Source organism: Ictidomys tridecemlineatus, chromosome 7, assembly GCF_052094955.1.
Source record: "Ictidomys tridecemlineatus isolate mIctTri1 chromosome 7, mIctTri1.hap1, whole genome shotgun sequence".
Taxonomy (NCBI): Eukaryota; Metazoa; Chordata; class Mammalia; order Rodentia; family Sciuridae; genus Ictidomys; species Ictidomys tridecemlineatus.
Window position 1 is genome coordinate 4,907,305 of NC_135483.1, and position 12,091 is coordinate 4,919,395.

The window sequence follows — 12,091 nt, forward strand, 5'->3', positions numbered from 1 at the left end:
CCTCGTAGTCCAATCATTTCACCTCTGCATTAAGGGGATATCCCATAACCATAACCATGACATCCTGTCCCTGTTCCCAAGAGCTCATGTCTATCTCGCAAGGAAAAACACATGTAGCCCACTTTGAAGAGTCAGCACGGTCTTAACAGTCCCAGCATTGCCCAAAAGTTCAAATCCAAGTCTCCTCTGATACTTAAGGCAAACTCTTGGCTGTGAGCCTTGCAAAAAGTTACATACATCCAATACATAATGGCAGAGACTAATCATTCCCATTCCAAAAAGGAAGGATAGGAACATTGCAAGAAGGGATGGGGCCAAAGCAAGACTGAAACCCAGCTGAGCAAACATTTCCCGTGGCTCTGCCTCTAGCATCTGGTGCACATGGTAGCAAGTTGTCTCTGCAGGGCTGGGTGGTCTGCCTCTGTGACCATGCCAGGTGAAGCCCACATGGCCCCTCTTCTAGCCTGGCTCTGTCCTCAGACAGTAGTGTCCTGGCAGATAGTCCATGTTGCTGGCATGTTACTGGAGCTTTGGGGGGAATACCTCATATCCAAACACAACAGACACTCCTCCAAGGATCCCACATCTAGTTCCTGGGAAATAGACAAAGTCACTTGAACCCCCATCTCACATTCATGGAGAATCACCCCCACCCCACGTCTATTCTCTCTCCCTCGGGCTAGTCCAGCCTCATCCAGCTGCTCAGCGGAGGGCCTTAGAAGGATGAGGTTGTCACCAGGACCTATTTGCACAGACCAGAGTGTAGTAACTTCCCTCTGCCCCACCCTTCCACCATGATGCTCTGCCTTATCTCAGGCCAGGACCATGGTGGTCGTTAACCATGGACTGTCCATGGGCTGAAACTCTGAGGCAAAATGAACTGTTCCTCCTGCAGCTCACTGGAGGACCCTTCCTCTGCTGGCAGACGGTGATAAGGAGCAAACTTCCTCTCACCACTGTCCCCTGGAGAACTCAGATACACCGACCACTTTACAGAAATTAGCATCAGTCCTCACATCTGGTCTTGCCTTTTCTTTGGCGAATGAGAACTAGGAGGCTGACTCGCCAGCACTTGATGGTCCTCCATCCCTCCAAGGACTTTCTCTCAGTTCTCAGGGATCCAATCCCTGAAATCTACCTAGTGGTGGTGGGTGTTTTCCTAACATGGGCAGTTGAGGTGGGATTGGGGGTGAGATCTGAACCAAAGAGAGGCCTGATTGGGTCTGGGCCTTGGAGAGTGGACCTGTGTTGATGTGGCTGGGCTTTCCTGGTCTCACAGTGTCTGTCCAGGGTCCTGATCCATGTCTGGGCTCAACATTGTGAACTCCTCCTTCTTGTCTTTATCAGGACCCCTAGTCATCTGCTTTTCTCCTTACATCTGCTTCCCACTTCGTGGGAAAGTGGAGGCTTAAGAAACCCTGTGTATATTCTCAGAATCAAACCCATGCCCCGCTCCACCATCTGAGGTCTCTCTCATTCACTCCTCCGATAACCCACCAGTGCCCTATGTCCCATGTCCACTTCCTCCAGTTTTCATCCATGGCTCTGTGGCAGGCATTCCCAGTTACTATAGAAACCTACCATTGATTCCAGCCCCAGCCTGGAAATCACTCCCCAACACTCCCTTAAGAAGCTCTAATGTAAGTCATAGTGGACACAGTGAATGACACTTTCCTTCCTGAAGAAGTCATTCATGGTGAGCCGGTGCACAGGAGGCTGAGTGAATCCTTGGATAAGATGCAGCCATTGGGGTTCAGTTCTCATTAACTCTGAACTCTCGGGAGAGTCCCTGTGTTTTTCCAAATCTTAGTAGCCCTGTTTATAAAGTAGGCATTATTATTGGGTCTGTTATGAGGATTAAGAGGGACAATACATGTAGCAGTCCCCGTGCAGGGCCTGCTGAACCAGTGACTGCTTTTATGGCTTTAGAGATGAAAGCAAGGTCAGGCTTCAATGTGTGGCTTCCTCTGTGCAATATGAAGCTCTTAACAACAATCTGAACGGGGCTTGCATGAAGTACAAGATTAGCTAAGAGGAACAGGAAGCCAGCAGCTGGGGAAGATTGGAAATGCCATAGATTTTCATTTTCTTAAATTGGGTTTAAGGATGATAAGGCATCTGTAGCACATCCTGGGGGAAGACATTAGACTTTGAAGCATCACCAGGTCAGCTGGCTTCTTTGGCCCCAGGTGGAAAACAAGCAGACAGGAATCAAATGGAGCAGGTTGGAAGGGCACTTGAAACCCATCTCATCCACTGGCTCTAATAAAGGTGGGGTAAAGCTGGCCCTGGGGACATTTGTCCTTGTCCAGAGACACAGGGGTGAGAGGGATATTGGAATCTGGTGGGTATAAGTCGGAGATGCTGTGCAGACTCGCAGTGACAGGACAGCCCCGATCCCAGCAAAGTCTCTTCAGGCCCCAGAGTCAACATCCCTAGACTGAGGCGCCCTGCTCTGGCCTAACTGCCCCCTATACCTGCCTGCAGAGATCTTCCACGCCTGTGGCCTCAGGCCAGGGAGCATACGCCTTGTAGTCATATCCCTTTCTGTCTCCAAACTGCTCTGCTGCCCAGGAGATTCTTTTCTTGAAGGGACAGTCCATCCTTATGTCCTTCCTTGGGTGCCCTCAATTTGATTCTTCTTACATAAAGAACACTCTCAGTGTGGACGGCTGTTTGGCTCAGGAGACCTCTCCAAGCCACCTCTTCATCTCCAGGCTACACCCTGGGCTCTCTCCCTGCTGATCTGCTTGTTTGTTATTGTCTTTACTTGCTTTTTGTTCATTGGTCTTGGGTCATTTATAAGAACCCAGGCATTCTCCCCTGCCTGGGTGCTGTTGAGTTTATCTCTGTCTTTTCTAAGTTGAGATACCCCCAGCATCTGAGTTTGGTCTCCAGGAATTGGTTCTACGTATCTCAGGGCACCAAAGGGCAATCAACTCCCACTTTCTTCATTGGTGACTCTAATTAAAGTGGCTTAAATTCGTGTTAACGTTTTTATACCTCTGCTACCCTGTGACTTGTTTAACCACCTGTTAAACCTCCTCTTCAACTGCCTGTTGGTCAGTCTCTAAGAACGTGTCAGGGCAGTGTTAAAGTATCTTGGAACAGACCGTGCAGTCAGAAGGACATGGTCTGACCTTTCCGTTTTGCTTGTGACTTTGAGCAAGTTAATTAACTCACTTGGCCTTTTTTCCTCTTCAGTAAGTGGAATAACATTAGTAAATACCTCCTATAAGTATATAGAGAGGAAGAGAAAAGCAGTGTGTTCAATTCCTAGACAGGCCTCATGAATTATCAGCTTTGAATCAAGTGCAATGCTAATGACTCTCTGAGCTCCTGGGGTAGAGACTTCATCCCATCCTCATGCGAGTTCTTCCTGGTCACTTGCAGCGTATTTATGGAGTTGCGCGGGGCCTGTGGTTTTAGCTCTGTCACAAGGCCTCCATCGGCCCAGGAGCATCAAGAACTGCAATGAGGGACAGCTGTTGGGGGCTGTGGGCGGCTGCTCCCTTTACTCCAGTGCCTTGCCTCACCTCCTCACCTGTGGAGGAAGGGAAAGCTTCTCTCTTGACTCAGTCCTAGAAGACACTCCTCCAGCTTTCTCACATGCTCGTGAGCCTGAGGGATTGGTTTTCAGAGCTGCAGGTTAGTGCTGGTCCTCCTGAGGTCCACTGTATCTGGTGTTATTTTTAGAGGAGACTCAAGCTCCCTTTATAAGCAAAGGTGCTGCTGGGTCTTCCCTTCCAGTTGGTCACCTCTGAGCATCCGGTGCACACCGGTCATGACCTGTCAGAACAAAGGTGGGGCCTTCATGAAACCGCTCAGACCCATTGGCCATGCGCTCCGGGTCCATTCTTGCTTTGGCTCGGTCAGTCAGTCATCCACCTCAATGAGCACACTGTGCAGCTTCTACTCTTGCCAGGCCTAATTGGGTGTTGGAGCTGGAAAGACGGAGTAGTGGCAGCTCCTGTCCTTGGAGTAGAAATGTGACTGAAGGCGCAGGTTCTGAAGTGGATCGGCACAGTAAGCTCAGGGCTGCAGTTGGTGGAGCATCCAGAGAGGAAGGGAAGGAGAGCCGGGGAGGCTGTGGCGTTGAGAGGAGCCGCGAGGGAGCTGGGCCTCTTGGTCACCTGAGGTGTGGGTGTGGTGTCCCTGACAGCAGAGCATGGGTCTCAGGTCTGCCATGTAGCCTTAGTTCCTTCACTTGCTGATCACGAGGAAAATAATTCCTACCAGGCAGAGTTGTGCAGATTTTAAGATGAGCATGCCCTGCGTTTGGCCTGTGGACCTTGGATGACAGCAGGGAAAACCTCATCACTAACTTCAGCCACTTGCATGTTTTCCAGGTTAAGGGACGTGGCCGGGGCACCAATGATCAGCAGCCGCACACTCGGCCTGCACTTCCACCCCCGGAGAGGTCTGCACCACCAGGTCCCTGTCATGTTTGACTACTTCCACCTGTCAGTGATCTCCGTGACCATCCACGCTGCCCTGGTGGCTCTGCAGCAGCCCCTGATCAGGTATGAAGTTAGAGATGGCCCTGAGTCATGGAGAGTCACCTCCCATCACAGGTGTGGCTGGAGGCATGGAGCTTGCCCAGGGAGGTCAGTTTCGAGCAGAGAAGCTGCCTCCAGGCTGCGGGTATAGGTTTGGGCCTAAGAGACACAGAAGAGCTAGAGGAGCCATGTGGAGGGACCACCAGGAGGCAGAGGGGCACGGGGTGGAGTCCGGGGGCTGAAAACCTGCCAACTGTGGCCCCCACCAGGAGGGCCTGAAGTCTTCGCCTGCCTCACTTTTATCTGCCTGATTTGACAAGTCGTCTTATGTCCTGAGTCACATGAGCTCCATCTCTAAGGCAGGAGTGCTACATGTGTTGTAGTGACTCCCAGATGACAGGGCCAGCCACGTGGCAAGAGTTCCCTGCTCTCTCTCCTCCTTGGTGGCTATTTGTTCAAATGCGGGTGACCACATGTGCGATTGCTCCTTCGCTGACCTCTTTGAACGCCCCAGCATGGCTGACCATGGGCCTCTAAATCATCTCACAGTATCTCACGTGGGTGTGGACTAAAGGTGCAAATGTGTACCACGAGCTATTTAGGGGTAGAATCTTGTAACACAGATTTTTGGAAAGGGAATTGTCCCAATTTCCTTTCCCTGGATGGTTTCTCAGTGCCAAGAGTAAGTGGGGCTCACAGGGAATGTGAGGTGGATTCTGAGAGGAGAAAAGTGAATCACTTTTGGGAAGGTTTGCAGTAGTGTGGGCTTTGGGCGTTGAGGGCAATCGTGCCTGGGAGCTCATGCCAGAGCACATGGAAGAACCCCAGAAAATGGGGAATTGAGGGGTGCAGACAGCTGGTGAGCAGCAGCCCCCAAGCCTGGGGCCACATGGCCCACAGTGCTCTGCTGAGAAGCCCTTAACCTTGCCTGAGCTGTTTGATAGGAACTGTGCTCTGGAGATGGAGGAGGCCCTTGGGTCAGGGAGTCTGTGGGGCTGTTGGTTCTCCTTGCACCATGAGCACTTGCTGAGCGCCTGGTGTGCTGGAGAAGGCATCAGGTTCTGCCCTGCACGTCCTACTGGGGCATCATCAGGGTCCTCAAAGCAGACCTTTCCTTCAAGGAGCTCACTCACCGAGGAGGCGGCCAGTCTGCAGGTGTGGAAATATAACATGGTACGTGTTGTTGCAGTGGAGCTTGGTGGAAAGTGTTCTAGGATGTATCATCTCAGGAACACAGGGACGGACGCGGACCTGGCCTTGGAAAACTGCAGGAAAAGTAGACTCCAGAAGCGGCAGAGTGTTGTTCTGGGAAGCACGTTCCCCAGCCCTGAAGCTGCTTTGAGGATTGGCAGATGGGGCCTGGTGCAGAGCTCAGGGTCATCTCTGTGTCAGTGAGATGAGACAGGTGTCCTGAGATCAGCCTTTGTGCCAAAGGCAGGTGACAGCCTGGGGGAGGAAGGGCAGAGCTCTCTCTGTGGTTCCAGCTCCTCAAGAGTGGGTCGTCCTCCTCAGATGCAGTCACCGCCATCTCATTGTCCAGTCTACCCCTTAGTTCCTGGGGGTCCTTAGGCAGGTGGCCCAAACTCTCTGCACACCTGTTTCAACATATAAACAATGATGAATAAGGAGTTTCTTTCAAATGGAGGTGAGATTGAGCCAACAGAGAAGATGGGGATGTCGTGGAACGAGTAGAGGGCCTACCCTTGGGGCAAATGTCCTTGGCTCAGGGCGTGGTTTGCTGTGCTTGAACCACTCATAGCTTGAACCTGGAAGCTCCGAGATGAGCAGATCAGGCTCCCCAAACCCAGAAGGTGCAGAGCCTGGCAGAGATCCCCCTAAGCAGTGAGTCCAGGTTCAGAGTGACGCCAGTGAAACTGAGGGGTGTGCCCAGTATGCAGGGAGCCCATATAGGGTAGGGTTAAAAGCAAGGACTTTAGGGTCAGAAGGGCCCAGGTGGCAATCCTGAGTGCCTGCTTGCCAGCAGTGTTGATTTGAGCACGTGGGAAAGAGAGTATATATAGAACCCTTGGCCATGCATCCAGTAGGTTAACTGTTACTGAGCATCAACCATATTCCAAGCTCTGATCTAGACCAAATGAACACAGGCTTAATAACTGGCAGGTGACTTTGAGAGTGGCAAGAAGCAGTTCTGCTTGAAACCCAAAGGAAAGCTTTGCAGAAGAAATGGGCTTGGTGTTCCGTGAGGTGGTGAGATGGATTCAGGAGGGTGAATTAGAGCCAGATTTTAACAGTATAATTAGACACACGCTAAGGAACTGAAAGTCCATTTCCTCTGTAAAGTAACTGAAGGTTTGAGCAGAGAGGCCTGGTAGGGCTGTGTTTTGTAGAGATCCCTCTGGAAGGCTGGATGGAGAGAGGTTCCATCAAGAGGGGGCAGGAGCAAAGACAGACTGCGGGAATGTTCACGTCACCTTAAGTGGCAGTGCGAGCAGGGCTTTCCCTCTGTGCCGCTGGCAGCCCTGATGCTATTCTCATGGGGACTGGGCATCTGTGGACTCTTGGTAGAAAATCTACCCCCGTCAGGAATGGTGTCTGCCAGGTTTGCCTTGAGGACCTTCCGGAGAAGGACGCAGATAAATCCACAGTGGGCGCTTATACTTCTCCGGAGACGAAGGTAAAAATAGGACTGTCTTCCGTTCCCTGGATTTTGCAGGAAGAATTTCTATCTTGGCTCATGGTAGCTGAGAACAAAGGGAACCCTTTAAGATTGTGGGAAATACCTGTCAAATAGGACAAGCACCAGCTTTTCTAGAAAGGCAATTTCAAACAGCATCAGTCAGATCCAATAAGTATGAAGGAGGTGTGAAATTAAAACTTAACCTCAAAAGACCCTTAACCTTCTATGAGAGACTGTAGAAGAGAATTCAAGTTTTAACCCTCAAATGGGGCAGGTGGACTTCTTCTGAGGTGTTTCCATCCTTCACAAAGACAAAACAAGGGCAATGCTTAAATAAATATTGTTTTGCTATATGTACACCTATAGGTACATCTATTCTATTTTTCTTCTGGAAAGTTCCTTCCACCCATCTTCCAGCTGAGTGGGAAACTTGCCTCAACTCTCAACTCAAAAGCAAATCAGAATAATGCTAATATTACATTAGACAGCCGTGCCTCCATACAGGGTGGGGCTTGTTTCCAGGACCCCCACAGATACCGGAACCCATGGATGCTCAAGGCCAGTATATAAAATGGTGTGATTCGCATACAACCTACACACATCCTCCAGAAACTTTAAGTCCTCTCTGGATTACCTTCAATATCTAATAGAATGTAAATGCTGTGTGGATAGTTGATATGCTGTATTGTGTAGGGAATGATTATAAGGAAAGAGTCTGTACATGTTCAGTTTAGATGCTTTTTTTTTCTGAATATTTTCAATCCTTGAGTGGTCAAGTCTGTGGAACTGGAGGGCATGAAAGGGGGATTATAATAGTCCTGCCTTTAGACAGGACTAGTGTGGATACACAGATAGAACTAGGCTGATGGTTGCATCATCATTAAGAGTTATTGACTTTTTGTGGATCTTCACTATTGGCTAGACGCTGTGCTTAAAGCCACCTTGGCTGATCTCAGGGAGTCCTGGCAGTGACTCTACGGTTCCAGTGTCATCATCAACCCTTCTGACCCATGGAGAGACAAGGCGGAGGAGGTTAAATCTGACCCTGGCACATAGTGTGCAGGAGATGCTTCTGGGGCTTGTCCCCTGGCGGATAGGCTTTATGGCCAGATGCTCGCTTTTAGACACATTTATTAGGCAGCAAGCCCCTGCCTGAACATCCATCCTGGTCACCCAGTGTGTTTCAAGAACGACCTTTCCCTGCTTGCAGGCCTCAGTGTAGCTCCACTGCATTCTCCAGGGACTGGTGTGCCCACCTCCTTCCCTTTCTCTATACCATTAGTAAGGCGAGCTCCACCTCAGCTGCCTGGCACATGGGGTGAGGCTATTCAGATGTGAATAAGTGGATTAAGCCAAAATAGAATGCCAACTTTTTTCTCTGTCAGTATTCTGAGTGGGAATACGGGTCTCTTGGGGGAAACCCTGCACGATTCTTTTGAGCACCTATGATAAAGATGATGCCACCTGCTTATCACGAAGACCCTCTGCCCCCAAAGACCTGCAGGCTCCCTGTGCAGTGTTTATCACACGGACAATAAGAAATGACACAGCGTTAAGGTATCTAGTAGGTGAGATCTGGAGGCAGACCTGCATCAGCACGTTAATTGATGAACATCACAAAGGTCAAGGTAGGCGAGGCGATCCCAAAGCCTAGTAAGACGAGGAGCAAGGATCACGCTGCCGCCCTCCCTCCTTGATCAGACCCACCACACCACGACAGTTGATCTCCACGGCGTCCCAGAGTGGGCCAGGTCTGTGTTGGTCAGCTGAGCAGATTACAGTCCTGCTAGCTACCGTGGACTCAGGGAGGGCTCTATCCACGGCGCTGTCTTGGACACTGACTGTGCTCTTGCTTGGCTCAAGGAGGTGGATATTTATATTCTTCTACCAAAGAGCCGGCAGAGGCTCAGGAGGAGGCTCACTTCAGGTGACAGCACTGGGGAGCTGTGTGAGCAGGGCCGCCCTTCTGCCCCTGGCCAGGCGCCCGTCCACCTGCTGCTCGGGGTGGTGTGGCCTAGACCTTGGTCTCCCTCAGCTGCATGCTCATGGCATCTCAGGCGGGCATTTTTTTCTAGTTTCTGCATGTGTATCATCTATGGCTGCCAAGTGTACATGCCAGTTGACCCCTTTGTCCTCACAACATCCCCCAAATGTCCTGTCCAGACCCTGTGAGGGGGGGACTCCTTCTAAGTGACCCGCCCCATGGGCTCCCAGCAGTGCCCCTCGAGGTTGCTGAGTTAAGGCCACCATCACCTTCTTTACCTGGGGTTTCTCCTTCACTGTGTTTTTAGTTTTGCTCGCCCGGGAAGAGGCTCCTGGCTTGGTAAAGGCGGCCCAGACATGGGAACAGAACAGTCCATCATTTCTCTGGAGAACTTGGTCTTTGGAGCTGGATATTGCAAGCCGACTTCCTCAGAGGTAAGGCCAGCCCTGGGGCCATGGACTTGTACCTGCCACTGCGTTTGCAGAGTGTGTGTTCTGTGAGATTCCTGCATCTTTCAAAGTCCCCCTAGAGATGCTCTGCTCTGCTGATCCCTTCCCCTGGCTGTCCATCCATCCTCCTCTTTATTACTGCAACATTTATTAGACACATCCTCATGCCAAGCCCTGTGGTGGGCTCAGGGGATACGGCCCACAGAAGGTACCATTATGCATGGCCCCTTGGAGAGAGAGGTTCTCTGGAGGCCAGCTGCTGTGGTGAGGGGCTTCTCTCAGATGGTGTGTGGACACTGAAAGGCTCTTGGCGTTGAGTCATGCCTGACCTCAGTGGCTGGCTCCATCCTTCATTTCTTCACTCTTTGAGTGTAACTTTCCCAAGCTGTGGAGAGGAACCAGGAAGAGGTGGTCTGTCATGCAGGATCAGGTGTGCCAACACTGCCATGAACGTGAAGTCCTCACCACCATTCCTGGTGCTCAGTGGTCACTCAGTCATCATGCATCTCCCGTCCTTCCCCTGATCCTTCTCCCCCAGAAACATCTGCTACTACTTTCCTGTGATGTGCAGGGTTTGGCTGCAAATGTACGACTGTCCCTATTTCTCCTGAGCTGGTATGTGATGTGTTTCTATTAGTGATCTGCTCAGAAATAACCAGCTTTTATTATTCAGGATTGTCAGGAAAAACAGGACCCAGAGGTCCATTCCTTGTTTTGCCTAAGAACTAAAAAAATCACAGATCAAGGAGAGTGAGAGAGAGAACATGCTCTTTTACTGACTCTCTCTCATTTGTTCTATTCAGACCTTCAGTGGATTAGACAAGCACGGCACACAGTGGGGAGGGCAATCTGTTTTACTCAGTCTACCAGTTCGCATGTTAATCTCATTCAGAAGCATCCTCACAGTCATCCAGATCAATGTTTCGCCAAATTCCTGAGCACCCATGACCTAGACAAGTTGACATATGGAATTAACGATCACATGGCCTGTGGCATGAGTGTGAAAGGCCTTCTGAGCTCGGCCACTTCCCAGGAGAGCTCTATCCTCCTGTGCAGATGGACTCCATGCTCAGACTGTCCTGAGTAACAGCACCACTTTGGCTCACTCACCTCCAACATCACCTCTCCCAGCTCTGAGACCTGGTGGGAGATCAGCCTGCAGCAGTTGCCTGTCGCAACTCCACGTGGCTCTGGCTGCTGTGTCCAGTGTTCTCAAGATCCTGAGAAGTAGAGAGAAGGGCTACCAAGGTCTATGTTAGAGCCAAATAGGATCAGTTTGCAGGTGAATCCCATAATGTATAGATGCAGGACCTTGGGTGACCACTGACATTCCAGAACCTGGTGTCCCCAGCATCAACACAGGGTCACTGAGTAACTGAGGGACTGACTATAAAGCAGTGAGCCTACCTGCATGGAGGGGGTCCTCTTTACTACGTCACACACATGAGAGGGCCCCCCACCTGGGATGGGCCACAAAGAGAAGCCTGATCTTCCTGTCTACACCCTGAAGGTCTACAGCAGAATGTCCAGGCCGAGGTGTAGCCCTAGTTGCTCCCCCAGTTTCCCTGCTGCTGGGGCACTGATGGCCGACTCTGCAGGACCAGTTGCTCTGCAAAGGTCCTCAGGCCTTGGCTGAAGTATTGTGAATATATCACAGTTTAAGTTTTCCCTGCAACCATTCCTACCCCCTCAACATGTGCTATACCCTAGACCTTCCTAGCAGGCCTCCCACCTAAAATCTTCAGCTCAGACTGCTTTCTAGGGGACATGGCCTGGGATACCAGTGACCCCATAGTCACAGCTCAATTGGAAACATTTTAAACACTTGCTTCCCAAGTCGAGGTCCTTAGTCAGTTCCACAAAAGCAGATGAAAACAATACGATCAGCCCCTTTTCCTGAAGGCCCTCTGCTCCCTGCACCTGCTCAGGGCCTGCTCAGAGGTCAGCACTGCATGAGGCACTCGGACTTCCTAGGATGAACACCTTCTCCCCAGTGCTGTGGAAGTCTCAGTCTCCTTCCCTGGGGCTCAGAGTGGTGGGAGTAGAGACCATCTCATTAGCTGACCATCCCCGGGGCCAAGCACCATGCCTGGGACTGGCTTCTTCTAAAGGAAGCCCCTGTCTAATCCCCCCAGTGGAGGCTGTGATCTGTGCTCGAGCACCGGGGGAGGGGTGAATGTCACGGGCATGTGGAGAACTGGACGGTCCAGGCTGTGGGCCACTCAGACCCATCCTTGCTGTGTATGGTAGCAGACTTGATCCTAATGGGAAGGAGCTGCAGGGTGATGGATATCTCCATGGACATCTGAGGGCCTTGTGCGGCTGCCCTGGGTGATAGCGGGGACCCGAGGGCTGGCGTGTGATGCACACTGTGGATGGTGTCAGCCCACTGGACTCTTACAGGTGACGTGTCTGAGCACGGCCTCGTCCAGTCTTCAAGTTGGACACAGTCGTAATATGGTTCAGAGAAGATTCTGGGGCAGATGCCAGCTATGGTCAGTGCTGTGGGACCTGGGGAGCT

The 12,091-nt window shown here is 51.2% G+C and overlaps 1 protein-coding gene across 3 annotated transcripts in view; it reads left to right on the forward strand.

The window, feature by feature from the left end:
- Fam135b (family with sequence similarity 135 member B) overlaps positions 1-12,091 on the forward strand; it is a 301,016-nt gene that overhangs the window by 198,201 nt on the left and 90,724 nt on the right. For all 3 annotated transcript variants that reach the window (XM_078016660.1, XM_005316131.4, XM_078016661.1), the window contains exons 6-7: positions 4,350-4,523; positions 9,429-9,555. In XM_078016660.1, coding sequence (XP_077872786.1) covers positions 4,350-4,523; positions 9,429-9,555 — 301 coding nt within the window. The remainder of the gene's footprint in view (positions 1-4,349; positions 4,524-9,428; positions 9,556-12,091) is intronic.